The sequence below is a fragment of the Tursiops truncatus genome, chromosome 3 (genome assembly GCF_011762595.2).
Source record: "Tursiops truncatus isolate mTurTru1 chromosome 3, mTurTru1.mat.Y, whole genome shotgun sequence".
Classification (NCBI taxonomy): domain Eukaryota; kingdom Metazoa; phylum Chordata; class Mammalia; order Artiodactyla; family Delphinidae; genus Tursiops; species Tursiops truncatus.
In genome coordinates, this window is record NC_047036.1 from 53,288,779 (window position 1) to 53,308,631 (window position 19,853).

A 19,853-nucleotide genomic window follows, 5' to 3' on the forward strand; every position below is an offset into this window, starting at 1 on the left:
GAGAGCTGGGGAGCTGGGGTCCTTGGCACTGCCAAGCTGTGGGAGTTGATGACCTCCTTTTAGGGTCAAGGTGGGAGGTGCTTCAAAGGATGCTCATGAATGGAAGTGATGGCGTCCTAGTAGGTTACTCTCCTGGCCCTTCCCTGCCATGGGTCCTCCTCAACTTCTAGCCACCTTCCGTGTGAGGAAAAGGCTCTGTGTCTCTCACAGCTGCATCTGGCCCTCTGGCCCTAGTCAGTTTACCTTCCCAGGAGACTTACTAGTTCTGGGATTCAGCAAAGCACAGGGAATCCCTACCCAGCTCCAGGAACCCATCTGAAAAGTCTGGTCACTAACAAACAACAGTTCCTTTACTGAGGGCAATTTTGCTAAACATCTTTATTTTCTATCTCTAGAAATCTTCAGCACTAAATGTGCTGGTATTTCCACCTAAGAAGAAATTTAACTGAAAATATGAGCAGAACGATGAGCAGGAATACAAATACGACAAGAAAGAAAATGCCCATACCCGTCATCCCACAGGACAGTTTGACATCAGACAGCTTAACTCCCCTTAAAGGTGGGGGATTTGCACACACGGTCTCCTCCGAGCCCTCGAGTTTATGCAGGTTTTCTTTGTACCATGTTATGAAATGGATATTTGAGCAAGTGCAGTCCAGGGGATTGTGACTTAAATTAATGGTGCTCTGCTGAGACAAGGTGGGGAGGAGATGGGATGGGATGATGCGAATGTTATTGGCAGCCAGATTGAGGTAGATCCCCTTAAGAGGGCTAAGAGCATCCATGCTATCGCCTGTCAGGCTGTTGTGGCTTAAGTCTAAGTGGCTCATTTTCCCAAGGCCGTGGAATGCTTGCTGGTCTATGGAGAGGAGCTCACAAGAGGATAAAATCAGAATCTCCAAGCTACTCACTGTCTGAAGTAGGTTGGTCTTTGAGAGGCTCCCATCTTGAAAGTGATTCCCCTGTACATTCAGATGCCGGAGATCCAGCAGGCCTTCTAGAAGGTGCCGATTGCTAGTATCAAGGAGGCAGTGAGAGAGATTCAGAACCCGCAGGAGATGGAGGTTTTGGAAAGGACTTTGTGAAGGCTTAACATGCAGGTGGGTAAAGGCCAAATCCAGTAGTTCTAGCCAAGGACATTCTTTGAACGCCTGATCCTCGAGACCAAGGGGCTCATTGTAGCTCAGGTTTAAGTACTGCAAGTGGGGCAGGTTTTTGAGTTGCAGATTGCAACAGTCAGAAGCCTCAATATCACTGTGACTTAAATCAAGTTTCTGAAGATTTTCTAGTTTTTCCAAACACCTGACACCGAGGTCAAGTTTCTTCCTGTTGCCTTTGACAGAGAGGTCTGTAAGGGATGGGAAACTGGCAGCATTGATTTGACACAATTGGTCAAAACTATTTGCATTGAGAACTAATTTCTTGAGAGAGTTCATACCCTCAATTCCAGAGGGTAATCCTGTCAAGTGAGTTGCCGTCAGATCCAACTCCTGGAGTCGAGTGAAGCACCGAAATGTAGAAGGTGAGAAGCCACCGAAATGGTGCTTTTGTAGGTTGATGCTCTCAACAGCCATGTCACAAAGTCCCTCAAATGTGGCTGAAGTGAGGTCTTGGTCATCAGTGTCCTCAAATGTCCCCAGCCAAAGAGACTGAATAGTAGAGTTCTGTAGACCTTTCAATATAACAGACAAGTTGAGAGACCCTCCAAATTTCAAACTTTGAAAGATTTTTGAATTGAAAGCCCCAGGCTCAATGCCTTTAATGTCATTGCCATTGAAGTTAAGGCTTAGGTTCGTGGCCTGTTCCAGAGCGTTTATGTCTTTACTAGAGATGTAGTGTATAGCATTATTCTGAAAATCCAGGACTTTCAGATTCTGTGTTGGGAAGTTTTCTGGGAGATTAATGGAGGAAATACAGTTGCTTCCAAGATGCAAACTTTCCAAGTTTTCCAGGTTGTGCACTGGGATAAACTCAAGACTGGATATTCCTGTTTGGGTTAAGAAAAGATGCTTCAGCGACTTGGGCCCGGTAAGTGATGTTTCTGCCATGAATATCAGGGGATTTCCAGTTAACACAATGGTGTTCAGTTGATGATGGTTTTGAAAAGTATCTTCATGTACCCAGTTAATCTGGCACCTTAAAAAGATAACAGTATTTAATAAGAATTAATTAGGGAAAAGAAAAAAATTCTGTCACAGTGACCTATAGTAACAAAGCCATCTTTTGTGTATAGTAAAAACAGTGTACGTTATTATTCAAAGTAAAACATCATAAACTTTCTTCAGTACCCACAGATGGCCTGTTGAGTTAATGACTAGCCTCAGATCTGAACACTCTGATTTAGAATTTTTTTCCAGATATTTTAGATTGAACTCTCAGAGGTTTGTGTTTGGAACAGTTTAGTGGTTTGATTGTAGGCAAAATCAAACTATTATTTACTGTTATAAGTGATATAAAATATGTCTTATATACTACATAATGTATAACATATGCTATGTAAAGTATGAATCTGTGTCATCCTGGGCAAGTCACAACTTTTTTCAACCTCAGTTTTTTCTTCTCTAAATTATAGCAACGATGATTACTTTGTAGAATGGTTGTGATTCAAATGGTATATATGAAAATGCCCCACAGAAATATGGAACACTAGAGGTTCAGAGAAACCCATCCTGATAGTACACTTAAAAATACTGGATTACACACACACACACACACACACACACACACAGCTCCCCTGAAGGTCAGTAAGGGAATTACTTAGAAATGCATTGTCAAAGGGAAGCTTGAATCCATAGAACCAAGGGAGTTCTGGAGCTAGTTTTGTCATATCTGTCAATACTTGCCAATCCCTAGTGGCCTAGAGCCTGGGTGTTAATGAGCCACATGGACCAGTGTCAGGAGACAAACTTGGGGACAGGATAGGAGGTCTTATCAAAACCTGCAAACTACCAAGACCCTCAAAGGATCCTTTCAGTGGGTGAACTTAAAAAAGAAAACTCACAGAGGGAGACTTTTAGGATATGCTTTTGTCTTGGCCTTGGCTCTGGGTAGAACAGCAACAACAAGAACAACAAGAAAAGTCTCCTCTGAGATCCTTTAACCAGAAGCTTCCACCTATGAGAACTGTAGCCTGAATTTATGCTACCTCTGTGGACTTCCCCAAAGAAACCCAAGTGGAAAATTTAGCTTAAAGCAGTTGCAGGATGGTAGTGACTTTAGGTAACTAGCAGGAGTAAAGAGAAACCTTTTCTGGAGTCATGTACTTACTGAATTTTTTATAAGAAGAACTTTCAAATTTACATAAAAGTAAAGAGAATAGTACGATGAACTTCCATATATCTTTCACACAAATGCAACAATTCTCACATTTTTGCCACATCTGCTTCTTTGCTTCATCTATACCTACTTCTCTCTCCTAAATTATTTTATGTCAAATCCTAGGTGTCCATACATATTTCAGTATGCATCTCCAAAAAAAAGGCTTATTTTCCATAGCCATGATGCCATTGTCACACATGAAAATATTAGTAATTCATTGGTATTATCTAGTTCCAGGAAAACATTTTAAACAAAGATTTACACAAAGTTCCACATGATAAGTGAGCTCAAAATAAAATTCAATAAACACATAAGGAAAACACATTAGCTTAAGTCAGCCAAAAAAAAAAGTTCTACAGAATCAGATTTTAAAAGGTAGCAGATGCCAGAGTTATCAGATATATCGGATAATGTGTATGTATATATATATCATATATATGTATATATATATGATATATAAAGAATATATTACATAGCTGATATGTACTGAATATTATCAGAACATATAATAAATATGCTTTCGTCAAACATATGTTTGATATGTTTAAAGGTAACACCAAGAACCAAAAGTATGATGAAGGAAAAAATATTAAAACTGATCTCATATATTTGTAAAATGAAAAATCAGTGAAACTTATTGAAATGGGAGAAGTTAATAATTGAAATTATAAGCCAATGGATAGTTTATACAGGAGATTAAACACAGTTGAAGAGGATATTAATGGACTAGGAGTAAATATGAGAAAATTACCTAGAATGTAGTCCAAAAAACAAAGAGTTGGAAAACAAGAAAGAGAGATTAAGATATATAAAGGACAGATAAGAGGATGCAGTATAAGTCTCACCAGAGATCCAAAGGAGATACAGGAGTGAATGGGGGCAAACCGGAGTTCAAATTGATAGTGGCTAGAATATTTTAGAATTGATGAACGACGCCAATCTCAGATTCAAGGAGCCTGACGATCTACACAGTGCATCACTGTGATATTACAGAATTCCAAGGACAAAGCGAAGCTATTGGAACTGTCCAGAGAAGAAAAGACAGATTGCCAACATGCGAAAAATAACTAGACAGATAGATGACCTCCCAACAGCAACAGTGGGAGACTGGAATGATAGCCTCAAAGGGCCAAGAAGAAAACAACTGTCCACCTAGAATCATATGCCAGAAAATGCTATCTTTCAAGAATCCGAGTGAAATAAAGATATCTTCAGAAAAACAAAAACTGAGGGAGTTGACTGCTAACAGACACTCACTAAAGAAATGTCTAAGGAGGTGCTTTAGGAGAAAGGAAAATGATTCCAGAGAGGAAGATCTGAAAAGCAAGACAGAAGAATGAGAAAAGGGGATAGAAAGCAAGTTGGTAAAGCTAAGGACACCACGACTGTGTTAAGTAATAAAAACAGTGCCTCATGTGTCCAGATAACAGGTGGGGAGGGGAGCAGAGGAGGAGGTTTTAGAAAGTATGAGGTCCTATTTTTATCACTTTTTCAAAATAGCAGTAGAGGAAACTAAAAGTTCTTCAGCTACAAAGGCTATCCTGGCCCAACACTTCTTAAAAATGTGGTCAAACTCATCTCATCTGAAAATGAGAAATGATAAAGGAGAGGGAAAGTAAATTTCTTTGTGGCAAAACTAGGTAGGTAACAGAAAGATCTGAAAGGGCAAGGCTTTCTCTCAATTGTGTCTAACGGAGTCTGGGCTGGGAGGTAGCCTAGGGTTATTTGGGGGACTCTGGACTGGGAGTCAGGAGAGCAGAGTCCCAGTTTCCTTCCCTTGTGACCTTAAGCAACCTCATAAAATCTCCTTGAACCTCTGTTTTCCCATCTAACACAAGTGGGATGGCAGTATGTACCATACCTACCTCCCAGTGGTTGTTATGCAGATGTGAACGTACAGTTCTATGTATGTGAATACTCTCCTGCTCTGTAGAAGCTTAAGTTGAAGGACCAAAGTAGAATAAGTAGAGCTGCTGCAAGGGGTGCAGACCTCATCCACATACAGAGCCCTTTCCCCCATTACACACACACACACACACACACACACACACACACACACACACACACACACACCCCAGCTGCATTTCCCTTTCACTCTCTTCCCTTATTTTCTTACGATACTTCTGCCTGCTGGTTCACAAGCACTGGTTCAGCATTTAGAATCCTAATTCTGCCTCTGAAACCAAATAATGGAACTCTTTTTTACCAACTTTCACGAAAAAATTAGTAGATGGCATGTATTTCTCCTCTAATTTTTTTCTTAAAATGTCACACCCATTAATAGTCAACTATGTTAAAATATACTATGATGTGGCATCTGATCTAGTAGAAGATTTATTTTCAGTTTTGTTATTGATATTCCTTAGAACTTCATAAACAGCACTGCTGACACAATCTAGTTTGAGAACAAGCCACTTTCCTCTCCATTGATTGGTGCTTATTTAAATTATATTTTACGTGTATAAAAATATTTCATGGGAAAGGGTAAACATGCAGAATAAGCATGTTGTCCCTGTGCCCCAAAAGAAGGTCGTGGAAACAATTTGAATGCAAGTTGTGTTTTGACCTAAGTAGAACATCAAGCACAGGCAAAGAACTCAGATACATACCTGGTCAAATCCAAGAAGATAAGATTTATGAGTCTGCTGAAGGTTATATTTTGAATTGCAGGCAAGAAGTTAAAGCCGAATTCCAAAAATTCTGTTGTATTTGGTAGAGTGTCAGGAATCTCTCTGAGACCTAAATTTTCACAGTTATATGTCTTGTTGGCTTCTTTCTGATGAGAGAAACAATGTAAATTAATATCAGACAGTATATGGTATATGGTTGACTATCTAGCAGAATTACATATTTTATCCTTTGAGCAGCAGTCTTACTTCTAGGAATCTTCACCAAATATAATACTTGGAAAAACACAAAACGACTTATGCATAACATTATTCATTTTAGTATTTTTTTACAATAGCAAAATATTGGCGATAATCAGATTATCCATCCACATAGGACCACTTGAACAAAATATGGTGTATTCACTGAATGGAACCCTGTGTAGCTGAAAAAAGGATAAGCATGATCTCCATAAACTGATAATGGAGTGATATACAGGTTTATTGTAAGGTGAAAAAAGCAAGGTGCAGAACGTCTATTAGTATATATTGTATATTGTATATGGTATACAGCATGCTACCTTTTGTGTAAGGAAGGTATGTGTGTATTTTCCTACATTTACAAGAAGAAACCATGGGGAAAAACCGCAAACTGGTTATATTTAAGGGAAAGGAAGGAACCAGATGGAGGAGCGGGGATGAAAACAAGGCTTCCCTGAGCGCAATTTTATAGTTTTGATTTTGGATGCATGGCAATGTTTCCTTTCACTTTGAAACAAACAAATCAACTCTAGATTAGCTTCGACAAAAGAATACGATTGGATATTACATTCTTTGTGATGTGACGCAGTATGAAGTACACAGCACCGCCTATGAAGTATTGCCAGAAAAATTTAACCTTAAATCCAATCAAGACTTTAGGCCTAACTTTCAGTCTATACGTGATTTGGGGGATTTCAGGTAAACAGCACCACAAGGTAGCAGTCAGCCAAAGGCAGAAGGTGGAGCATTCCATAGCATGACTGACTTCGTTTTATCAGCATGTGAATGATGTTTGGCGGAAGTGGAGAGCAAGGGAGTGAGATGAGAGAGGAGGCTGCTCTTATAAAAAGAGACAGATACGAAAGCTACTTCAGAGACATGACCAAAAGATAATAGAATAGCCCTTCTTTTCTAAATTTTTTATTGAAGTATAATTGACTTACAATGTCATGTTAGTTTCTGGTGTACATCAAAGTGATTCAGTTATACATATATGTATGTGTGTATATATATTATATATATATATATTCTTTTTCATATTCTTTTCCATTATGTTTTATCACAGGGTATTGAATATAGTTCCCTGTGCTATACAGTAGGACCTTGTTGTTTATCTGTTTTATATAAAATAGTTTGCATCGGCTAATCTCAAACTCCCACTCTAATCCTCCCTCACCGCTACTCCCTTGGCAACCACAAGTCTATTCTCTATGTCTGTGAGTCTGTTTCTGTTTTGTAAATAAGTTCATTTGTGCTGTATTCTAGATTCCATGTATAAGTGAAATCAATGGTATTCGTCTTCTTCTTTAAGACCTACCTAGTATGATAATCTCTAGGGTCCATCCATGTTACTGCAAATGGAATTATTTCATTCTTTTTTATGGCTGAGTAGTATTCCATTATATATATATATATATATATATATATATATATATATATATATATACACTACATGTTCTTTATCTATTCATCTGTTGATGGACATTTATGTTGCTTCCATGTCTTGGCTATTGTAAATAGTGCTGCAATGAATATTGGAGTGCAGGTGTCTTTTCAAATTATAGTTTTGTCTGTATATATGCCCAGGAGTGGGATTTCTGGATCATATGACATAGAGTAGCCCTTCTTTAGATGCTGATTCAAATAAAGCATTTGGGAAAAGACATTTTATCAGGGAACTTTGAATGAGGACAGGATATTAGAGAATACTAAGAAACTGTGAATTTTGTTAATAATAATGACCTTGCCGTTATGTAGGAGAAATGTTCTTATTTTGAGTTGCATTTTGAAGCATTTAGAGGCAAAATGACATGATGCTTGGGATTTGCTTTAAAATACTTTGGCAAGAAAGGAAGGAGTGGATAGCAGAAATCAGTGGGCAAAACGTGTACATATTTAGAAATTTTCTTAATACAACCTCTTTTAAAAAGAACTAGCAGCATGGCACAGATCTTAGGTCATAGGTCTTGTAATCTTGAAGAATGACTGAGTTTTAAATCTCTGGAACTGTAGGCTGCTGATACCAGACCTAACATTTGGGCACAGCCCTGCACATAAATTCACAGGACTTCCTCATTCTGAGTCCCCAGGAGAGTCAAGTGTTCTGACGTCTGTTGTTTACTGCTTGCTAGAAGTGCAAACTCAAGTTATAGATCTTGGACTAACTAGGTAACAATGGGAAGGGGTTAGTTAGAAGCCTATAGAATTGTGGGCTCATAATTTATCTGGATGATGCCTTAGGGTAAAGGATCGTGGGGCAGGTATGAAGGTCTGTTGGGGTATGTTTTGCATGGGGAGGCTCCAGGGAAGGAAAGAAATGATCTCCAAGAAAAGTACACTTGGGGATACAAAGAAGAAAAACATCCCAGAACCATAGGCCATCTCTCAGCTCATCTCAGGCTCCATGTGATTTCATCCAACCTTTCAGGCCCTGCTTTCTCTGTGCCACACAGGGGTCTCACTAGATGCCCCACTGAGACTGCCCTGGACTGGGAAAGACCTGCCCCATGAAAGTCTAAATCAGCAGCCGTCCTCATCCTGAGTTGCAAACAGGTCTGCTTAGTTAGAAACAGAAGATGGCACACATCCGCCTTTGCTCTGAAGTGTGACATTTTAGAGGTGTTGCTAATTTAACTGCTTTTTCCTTTATTCACTCCAACTTCTGATTAGTTGGGCACTTTTTTGTAGGTACAGTGAGCATGCTCATTTACAGGAAATCACTGGTTTCCTTCTCTATTGTGACAATATTAAGAAAGTCACTGATGTCATTGCCACATAAGAAAGTCATTGCCACATTTATATTTTCTTGTAATCCATAATTGTTTCGTGGACCCAAAGCCCTTCAGGCACTGCCACAAATCTACATAATGCCCTTGAAATGCACACTTTGCATTTAAAACATATTTGATTGACTGGTGGGGGAAAACACATGCTGCTAGACCCCTCTTTGGTCCCCCTGAACATGGAAGACCTAGAGAGAAGATGTATGTGCAGCTGCTAAGGTCTGGATTAGCTTTGAGGAGACATTTTTCTTTTCTGGTCTCCACTGGCATAGCTGATGTCATATATACGTGGACAAAGGGGGCATTTTCTCAATTCATCTCACTCTATTCTGGTCCGTTAGCAAAAGACTCGACGTTGGCAATTCCCTCCTTTTCCAGAATATAATGTGCCCGTGACAACTAAATTGTACGCTTTACTAAGCACTTCACTGCATTAATGTGATTCCCAAAGTTGGAATGGAGTACTAGCTCTCCTGAGCCAGTGGCCTGAGGGAGCGCCTAGCAAATGGAAAGGAATAGCTCAGTTTCAACCCAGTGAAAACCCAAGAACCAGTGCATGACACTTCCCGGGAGTACTGAGAAGTCCACCACCACGAGCCAGGGTCGTAACGCTCAATAATCTCTAGTTACATAAACTGCAATGAACTATCTGCCCTTGATTCCTAAAGAAAGACGCAAATGACAAGAATTGCAGCTCATAAGAAAATTTGAAAACCAAACACATTTCAGAGACTGTTCTGGGCTCTTGTGCCACGGCTTTCACAGCCACACTCCCGTACAATCACTGCACCTCATTTCCGTGTCTCTTTTGTCTCCTGTAATCTGAAATGCTTCTTCAGCCTTTCCTGGTCTCTCCTGGCATTGATTAATTTTTTTTAAGAATCCAGGCTCATAGTTTGCAGAATGTTACTCCTTTGGGGTTTGTATGTTTCCTCATGATTTGATTCAGGTTATACATTGTTCATAGAACTACATCGGTGAGATTGTATCTTATTCACTGTCAGTTTTCACAGCAAAACTTTCTAGGGGTGAGTTCTGATAGCATAGCACAGGATTCCCGGGCAGCAGAATGATAATACAACGGAGCAGGAAAGGACAGGGTGTAAAAGAGGATTGCTGGGTCCTGACTGTGTGGCCACTGCCATTTTGCCCAGGGCTGGGCCAGCTGTGAGGACCACGGGTTCAGTTGCTTTTCTAGGCAGACACCCACCACCGCTTTTGCAGCTCCTGTGGTTTCTCTGAGCCCCACATGACCACTTTTTATAGACCCAGACTTCATCGCTAGACCTCAGTCTAGGGTCAGTTTCCAAAGTCACTTTCTCATTCTTCTGCTTTGGCCATTCCATCGCAGACAGGACCCTTCTGGATGTGAACTTAGGCAGCCAGCAGGGCTGAGACAAAGCCAGCTGGTATTCAGGACAACTGCCCCATGCCCGTCCCTAATCCACGTCATGGGCATTTGCACTGGGACCTGTGCCAGTCACTTCATCTCCAGCTCTGCCTCAGAGCTGTGCCTTTACACAGAGCAGGACTCCCAAGTGCTACATCTTTGTCTGCAATCCCTTTTCCCTCCAGGTATTCATTTGCATTTTTTCAATCAGGATCTTATTTTGCTTCTTTCTGCTGCATCTCTAACCCCCTGCCATTCCACAATATTTTCTCTCCTCACAAGTGCTGAGATCATTTTCTGATTTCAAATTCTCTGAGTTTCACGCAAGTGCTAATCCCACTTGTTGGGATGTCTCCTCTGCACTTGGTACCCACAGCAGCCAGCTCTGCCGGGCATGAGGAGTCTGGGACACTGAACCCCAGCCCTCCCTCGGTGATCGCTCCTCTATCCAGAGATAGCAATTTGACTGAGCCAAATCACAGAGTAATAATGACTCTCTGAAAATAAAACAAAACACTCCCAAGAGGTCACAGCCCTAAAACTTGGTTGTCAGTCTAACTCCTCCAGGCAAGGGGCACTCCAATTATAAGTGGTTCTTTTTCTGTGTGTCTTGAGGCAGACTGCCCAGGTTCAAATTCCAGCTCTCAACTACCAAGCTGTGTTCTCTGAGCCTCCTTTTTTGCCCAGCTGTAGATCGAGGATAATAACCCCTGTTGGCAGACCAACTCTGAGGATTAATGAGGTAATAATGTACGTCACTCTCACAAGAAAAGTTAGCATTTCCCTGGATCATCAAAACATCATTGTCATCGTCTAGAGCTATTGGGAAGCCCTTGTATCCATGAACTTGGAGTTCTCTTAAAATAGAGCTCTACTTAAACACTCTCCCCATACCTAGACCCAAAAGACTGTCTCCTACCGTGGTTTTAACGGGACAGAATAGTCAAGATGAGCCCATTTGAAATGAGGAGGCATGCCTACACTCCCAAGCAATTATTCAAGAGCACATCTAACATGTTACCTGAGTCCAAATCACAGAACACTGACTTCCAGCTACTCTTTGCATCTTGGTCAGCCTCCAAAAACCTGGTCATAGATCTCATTTTGTTACTTATGATACACACACCTACATGAATACACACATAGAGCATTTAATCATGGAAGGTTCTGTGTGGAGTATTTACGAGTGTTCGTTATAATATTTTTAGAAGATTTTAGAATTTGTCAAGGTTTGACATTTTTTTCAAACAAAAAGTTTTATTAAAAAATTCATCCTGACTCTTACCTCACATCATAGGCAAAAAGCAATTCCAGATGGACTGTAAATGTACATGTGAAACTTAGAAATAAATACCGAATGATGAAACTTCCAGAAGAAAACATAGGATAATATCTCCATGGCCTTGCGTTGGCAAAAACTTCTTTTTATTTTTAAGTTATTTATCTATCTATCTGTCATCTATCTATCTATCTATTTATTTAGGCTGCGCTGAGTCTCCGCTGCTGTGTGTGGGCCTCTCACTGCTGTGGTCTCTCCCGTTGCGGAGCATGGGCTCCAGGCGGGTGGGCCCCATCAGTTGCCGCGCGTGGGCTCAGTAGTTGTGGCTCGCGGGCTCTAGAGCACAGGCTCAGTAGCTGCGGCACGAGGGCCCAGCCGCTCCCCGGCATGTGGAACCCTCCCGGACCAGGGATCAAACCCGCATCCCCTGCATTGGCAGGCGGACCCCCAACCACTGCGCCACCAGGGAAGTCCCGGCAAAAATTTCTTAAACAGAACAGATATGCACTGAAAATAAACAAAGGAACAATGATAAATCAAGCAATATTACAATAAAAGGTTTCTGTTCATCAAAAAATGTCAAGGGAGTGAAAAGGCAAGCCACAGAGTGGGAGAATATATTTGTAATGTGATAAAGAACCTGTATCCAGAATACATGAAGAACCACTACAAAAACAAAAAGCAAAATACAGACAACGTAAGACAAAATGGGCCAAAGACTTGAAATAGGCACTTACACACACACGCACACAAACACACACAAGGATACATAAATATACTCAATTTAATTATTTATCAGGAAAATTAAAAATCCCAGTGAAATACCGCTACCCATCAGAAGAGCTAATGTTCTTAAACAAACAATAGCAAATGTCAGTGAGGCTGTAGGGCAATCAGAACTCATAGCCATTGCTGGTGAGAATAAATGGGTACCAACCCATCGAAAAACTGTTTGACAATATTTACTGAAGTTAAACATATGTGTACCCTATGACCAAATACATCTACTCCCTATTATACACCTAATAAATCTTTGTTGACTAAAGACCTAGGTAAGAATATCCAAAGCAGCAACATTCATAATAGGCAAAAAATGGAAAACAATGCAAATGTCCACTAACAGTAGAATGTATAAATAAATAGTTTCACTAATAAAACAGAATACCATTCAGCGATTAATGGAGCACATGATGGCCGCACACAACATCATATATAACTATCACGTGTTTGATATTGAGTGGAAGCAGCCAGACACAGAAGGGTGCACACTGTATGGTCTCATGTACACAAAATTCAAAAAGAGGCAAAGTCAATTTTTGGTGATATAAGCGAGAGTACTGGATGGTCTTGGGGGCTAGTGACCGGGAGGAGACAGGAGAGGGCTTCTGAGGTGCTGAGAAAGTTCTGTTTCTTGATCTGTGTGCTGCTCACATGGATGTGTTCACTTGGTGAGAACTCACTGAGCTCTACACTTAGGACTGGTGAGCTTTTCTGTATGTATATTTTACTTCAATAAAAAATTTACTGAACTCAAAACAAAACCAAACCCTTGTTTTCAGGATAGGGCCTGATAAATTCATGGTGGTCACATGAACATATATACAGTATGTGTTAATTTTGCTGAAACTGAAGAGGAAGAATGAATGAGGAAAGGAAGACAAGAGGAAGGAGTGGGCAAGCTGGAGTGAATTTCACCTGAAAAAGGGCCAAACTGTTAAATCAAAAGCTTCCTCTCCTACCACTTCTACTTTATCTCACTTTTCTGAAGCAGGACTCTTTGGGGAAGTGGCCATGTGCTGGGAGGTTGGACAAACGCTCCTTCATGCTAGGGAGCAGGTTTGGAGGTCTGCTCTTTGCACTGGGACCCTGTTGACATCTTATGTCCCAACTGGGATTATTTGGGGGAAATTGTTTGCAGAGGAAAACAACCCTCACTTCTTCCTACTATGAACCTTTGAGATCATCTCCCCGCCTGAGCTTTTTGGTTCCTTTTTCACTGTAAAGAAAAACTCCTGCACACCTCGTTGCCCTTTTAAGGCTCAGATAGGACTGCACGCTGAATCTCAACATTTCCAGGTGGTTTAATCTGGACAAAGACAAATAGTTTGGACTCACCTCAGTGCACATTGGATCTGAGGAGGTGGCGACTTTACAGCTGGCAGAAATCAGCACCGCCAACAGGAAGCAGCCGACACGGGGAGCCATCACAGGACCGAGGCAACCCAGCTTGGTAAGGTTAGCTAATGCCTGGAGCTGTGAAATCGAATCAAGCTATGATGGCCTCGATAATCTGGCAGCCAGAGAGTGCTCAGAAGGGTAATCTGAGAACAAGAAATGCTGTTGACGGCTCAGCAGTTGGTGGATTTTTGCTGCAAAAAAGGGGAAGTCCTTTCTGCATAGTACCCATTCTTGCCCAAAATAGCTGAGCACCCAGCCTCAGAATGGCCCAGTGCATTTCCTGGCCAACATGACTCAGTTGTGCAGTTCCTTTTCGCTGGTCACGTGGACTCTCGGGGTCATGGTTCCTAGTGACCCTAGGCGAGCTTCAACGGTTTGGCCAGCTCCAACAGCTTCTGGTCCCTTTCCATCGGAGAGGTTGTGGGAGCAGAAGTCTGTCCTCACGGAGGAGGCCACCTTGTTAGCTGGCCTAGGTGAGTGACCAGGAGAGGTGCTGGGGCACGCTGGAAGGGCAGAGCACTCTGTGGGGGGCAGAGGGAAAGTACCCTGCAGTGGCACCTGCTGGAGCTGGGAACTAGGGCAAGAGGGAGCAGGGTCATCCCAGAAAGGGAGTGGAGCTGCTGCCTTGGCCACCTTCACAGTACCCACTTCTAGTCTTGGTACAGGAGGAGGACAAATCCATCCCTTGACCCCGTGATTCAGGCCTGCTAAAGCGGCTGGAGTGGAATCCCCTCTTGTTCCCTCCCAAGGTGACCCAGGGAAGTAGAGGCCACTTCCATATACAGAGCAGTCTGACTAAGAGAGAGAAGAGTTAAGGGTGCCAGCCTTGGCTCTATTTTTTCTTAGAAATACCTTCAAAACAGGATTGCAACTACCCTCATTATGATGCAAGATATGGTAGTGACTAAAGAAAGTTAAAGTTCATGTATTCCTCACTGGGCTGAATTTGGCTACCTCAGACACTGTCTGTTCTCCAGTTCTTTGACATATAGGAGATATTTGGTGTTACTGTCCTCCCATTCCATTTCCAAGAGCCAATTCGTAGCATCAGAGTTCACAATAACTTGAGAGAATAATACTACTACCACTACTGTGTTACAACTACTAATATGATAATTAGAGTAGCTACCATTTATTGAGCACATATTACGTGTCTAAGTAGGTTTTCTTTTGTTTTATAGATATCTCCTTATCATATACTCTATCAAAGAGGTGCTATTATTTCCCCCATTTTATAGATGTAGAAACTGATGCTTAGAGGAATAAATGACCTCTCCAAGACCACACAAGTAGAAGGTGGTAGACTAGGGCTTCAGATCCAGACAGTCTCACTGCAGAGACTGTGCTATTACTCCTGATAGTTTAAGAAAGGATTTTGCCTCCTGAAAAAGCTGAAGAGTGTACGGTGTGAAGAAAGTTCTTCATCTGGGGATTTCAAAGCAGATGCGAAAAAGCAGGGGGTGGTTAGAGTAACTACGTAGTTGGCACTGTGCTAGGGCTACTACAAATAATTAGACTTTTCTGGTCACCCTTAAAACACCATCCTCATCAACAAAACACCTTCAAAGATGCTTTTGGCGAAACGCCGTCCAAGCAAACCCAGACTGATGGCAACCACCTTGCTTTGAAGAAGACACGCATCACAGTGTCATGGAAGAGTTCTTGGACTGAAAAGAGATCTACTTTGAAGCCTCAGACCCATCATTTACCAACAGAGCAAACCTGGGCAAGTCATTTGACTTTTCTGAGTCTATTTCCCATCTGAATAATAAAACAAGAATTCCAATTCCTGTTTTGCCAACATCGCAGGGTAATTATGAGGATCCAATGGGATCATTTACGTGAAAATACTTTCTTAACCTCAAAGTCCTACATAAATGTGAAGAATGTGAGGCAAAGACTCCTCTGAGTAACCAATTCCAACGTCATGTAAATATCACTCTCAGGAAATTGTCTCCTGCCCCAGAGACATTCAAAAGGCATATTACTTTCCCTCTTAAACACAGGTTTGATGGCTCAGTTAAGGCCATAAGATTTTGTCATTTTTCTGAGGATACACTATCTGCATATGATTTGCATATGTTTGCATAATGGATTCAAAAGACTCACTGCAAGTGTATAAGAGTAAATGAAAATAAATGAATATGAGTGACCTTCTGCCACAGCATTCAAATCAAATATTCAGGGCATAGTACCCTGAAATATGAAATAGATTAAAATTTAAACTATTGCAAACAGATGGGAAGATACGTTGTTGAGTTTGGAGGCAAGAATGAAACCCTTATTTGATTCCAGGTTGTTAAGAATCACATACTCTTAAAGGTCACCCCATCCAAATGATTTTCATGCCTGAATTTTCTCCTCCACACCTCTTACCCCACCCATGTCCATGGACAAAACATACACACTACATTATCTTCCAGTCTTTCCTGAACTGCCTTAGGTGACAGAAAGCTTACTATCTCCCAATGAATTATTTTGTCAAATTTTGACCATTTAAAACATTTTATATTATGGTGAACTGCTAAAGTCTTCTCTAACTTCCCCACAATTGTCCTTGTTTCCTCAGGCCAGCAGGACAAGTTCAAGACCTTTTACTACTTGACAGTCCTTAAGGTATTTGAAAATGGTTATTATGTACCTGAACTATCCCCTTTCTAGGTTAAAAATCTCTAGTTCCTTCAGCTGTGTCACAAGTTCATGCATTATAGTCCCAAACAGTCTCTTTATCTGAATATTTTCCAAATCTCCCAAGAAAGGCACTGACTGAGTTGAATTCTGTTCCTAGCTTTGCCATTAACTAGTTGTGTGTGGCTGTGAAATTTCCTCATCTGCAAAATGATGGAGTTGAACTATTTATAAGGCACTTCATCTAAAAATCCCATTATTGGGGCTTCCCTGGTGGCGCAGTGGTTGAGAGTCCACCTGCCGATGCAGGGGACACGGGTTCGTGCCCCGGTCCGGGAAGATCCCACATGCTGCGGAGCGGCTGGGCCCGTGAGCCATGGCCGCTGAGCCTGCGCGTCCGGAGCCTGTGCTCCGCAACGGGAGAGGCCACAACAGTGAGAGGCCTGCGTACCACAAAAAAATAAAAAACTAAAAAAAATTAAAAATCCCATTATTCTATTTCAAAACAATGATTTCCGTTTTACTTATCTAACAGTCATTGGCTTGAGCCAATAAAACAGAGTTACATTGGCTCTTTGTTGACAATCGCTCTTTCTTTACTAATGGAGGTGGTCTTACCCCTTCCACAAATATAAAAAATAGAGAGGTTTGGCTGGAGCTATGGGCATCATATCATGACTGCTGCAATCTTAATTCATTCACAGTGCCATTTAGGGATGGACTGCTGTTACCTGTTACAAGGACTAGGTCTTGCAGAGATACAGAGAGGGAAAGGAGAAGATGAGAAAAGGCACCGGTAACTCATTTATTTCTACAGACTGGTACCCATGTCAGTGGGGAAACGACAGATCTGTGGACCCCAGAAGTTTTTATAAAGTTCAAGTACCCTTATATTACATATTTACATACAAACCCCAAACCATTCTCTGTTGTTGCTGTATTCTGTCTTGTTTTGCACCAGGTTTCCATGCAGTTCATCCCTAGTGTCAGCTGTCACCCATGGGTGACTCCATAGAACCCCCAATTTCATGTCTGGGAGACCTGTGAACTCACTTTCCTGTGTTTCAAGGTGATTATAGCCTGGGGAGCGATGTGAGGTCCTTGGATACCTTGTCTGGCTCTTTATGCCTTTTCTTAGCAATGACCCAACGGCTAGTTTGTTTTCTTCCAAGGGTGTGCAAACCAAAATACGCTTTTGTGATCCAACTTTAGCAAAGAACTAGATGTTTAATATCTGTTGTAGCTTATGGGCACCAGTTGGTATTAAACTGTCCTTTTTTTTTTTCTTCTTGTACATTTAGTTTTTGTTCTGCTTTTTGGGTCACGCCTGCTTTCCCCACTGACTCCAGACGATTAAATCTACTTGCATCTAAAATGCTACTTTAACTTGAATATTCAAATGCATTTTACGGTCAGTTTTACTCTTTATCATTATATTTCTTCATATTTGTTTATTTATTTTACCAAATTATTATGACACAAGGTTCAGAGCCATAAAGGCCAGAAGTTGTCCCCACTTCTATCTGAGGGTGTGCTACCTTGTGGGCACACGTAAACAGAGCCCTCAAGCCTGCTTACTGTGCTGTGTAACTGCTGCCTTGCAGCTGATGTCTCTTGTGAGGTCCCCAGGCTAGACAGAGCAAGCGATGCTAACGGGCCTCTGCCACCTGGAGAGGGGACATGGTTCTTCTCATGTCATGCTTGAGTTCAAACTGAGTTGTGTTGACGGCTTCAAGATGCCAGCCTTTATCCTGCTGCTCCAGAACCGGCTCTTTCTCTGCCCTGTGATTGATGGCACTGCTGCCACCACCACCATCAAAGCAGATACAGTGTCTTCCCATGGCATCACCAGCTCCTCTCCATCACAAAAATACTACGGCCCTTTTCACATCTCAGAGTCCAAGCCTTCTTGGCTTTGTACCCAGGGAAACGGGGGGGTTCTTCCTTGCATTTCCTGCCCCAGGATTTACCCTCTTCCAGAGATGATCGATACTGGAAATATCCATTCCCTGGGGCCCATGTTATAACAATTTAAAATCTCTCTGATTTGGGACATTTCCCCAAAACTAGGTTTCACTATTCCGTGGTCATCCAGTTACACATAAATGGTTCTGGAAATATGCATAACATAATAGAATATTTGGGGCTTCCCTGGTGGCACAGTGGTTAAGAATCCGCCTGCCAATGCAGGAGACACTGGCTTGAGCCCTGGTCTGGGAAGATCCCACATGCCATGGAGCAACTAAGCCCGCACACCACAACTACTGAGCCTGCGCTCTAGAGCTCGCGAGCCACAACTGCTGAGCCCGAGTGCCACAACTACTGGAGCACGTGCGCCTAGAGCCTGTGCTCCGCAACAAGAGAAGCCACCGCAATGAGAAGCCCGTGCACCGCAACGAAGAGTAGCCCCCGCTCGCCTCAACTAGAGAAAGCCCGCGCACGGCAACGAAGACCCAACATAGCCAAAAATAAATAAATAAGTTTATTTTAAAAAATGGAATATTTGTCCAGCTTTAACTTCCTTTTTTTTTTTTTTTTTTTTTGCGGTACGCGGGCCTCTCACTGTTGTGGCCTCTCCCGTTGCGGAGCACAGGCTCCGCACGCGCAGGCTCAGCGGCCATGGCTCATGGGCCCAGCCGCTCCACGGCATGTGGGATCTTCCCGGACCGGGGCACGAACCCATGTCCCGTGCATCGGCAGGCGGACTCTCAACCACTGCGCCACCAGGGAAGCCCCAGCTTTAACTTCTAATTAACCATACGGTAAGTGCCATCTACTAACTTCTCTTTCACCTGGTGTGTTTTATAAAGGCAGAAATTTTAAAAGCATCCTTAGGGCTTTTCTCTCAAGCTTTAAGTTAATGATATTAACAGGCAGTGAGATATGGGGGCACAGGACTGGGAATTGGGATTCTCAGGTAAACTCTCCACTCTGAAATAAAGGGGTCCTAATAGTGGTCCATTAACATCAAAAATTTTAAAGCTAAAAATAAGCTTTAAAATAACCTAATCCAACCCTGCCATCTTTTTTCCTTTAAGAATGTAAACGATTAACGTGAGTCTAACGTCCTAAGAGCTGAGATTATTCACATTATTATTAAGCCATTGACTTTTAGGCCTTCTGAAACATTTTCCACATCCTGTCTCTTGTCAGGCTTCTTCCTGTGAGCATAGTATTAGTTTAAGTTCCCACAGCCCTTTAGAGTGAAGCATAGGAGGAAAGGAGTTTCTAAAGTAGCAGAGGTAGGCAGCAATTTCTGTAAATATCACCATGGCCTCCTTTCTTCATCCTGGTGATGCTCCGCGTGTCCCGTTGGCATGACCAGAAGTGTTTGTTGGGGGTGGGATGGTGGTGGTCGGAGGGGAGCATGTTCATTCCTCTGCTCCATTTGCAACACTGACTTCCTTGTA

At 41.9% G+C, this 19,853-nt stretch overlaps 1 protein-coding gene across 1 annotated transcript; it reads right to left on the reverse strand.

The window, feature by feature from the left end:
* Positions 1-363: 363 nt before the first annotated feature.
* CD180 (CD180 molecule) lies at positions 364-13,989 on the reverse strand. Its single transcript, XM_004320346.4, has 3 exons — positions 13,753-13,989; positions 5,928-6,094; positions 364-2,136 (listed from the first exon to the last, which is right to left on the reverse strand). Exons 1-3 carry the CDS (start codon positions 13,840-13,842, stop codon positions 408-410), a joined length of 1,986 nt encoding a protein of 661 aa, XP_004320394.3. The 5' UTR covers positions 13,843-13,989; the 3' UTR covers positions 364-407.
* Positions 13,990-19,853: the final 5,864 nt, after the last annotated feature.

Excerpts from the sequence above, each read along its gene's own strand:
- CD180 (XM_004320346.4), bottom strand. The coding sequence starts at position 13,842 with ATGGCTCCCCGTGTCGGCTGCTTCCTGTTGGCGGTGCTGATTTCTGCC. Across the intron at positions 6,095-13,752 it reads CAGATCCAATGTGCACTGAG|AAAGAAGCCAACAAGACATA; the intron begins GTGAGTCCAAAC and ends TTCTCTCATCAG. Across the intron at positions 2,137-5,927 it reads ATCTTCTTGGATTTGACCAG|GTGCCAGATTAACTGGGTAC; the intron begins GTATGTATCTGA and ends TATCTTTTTAAG.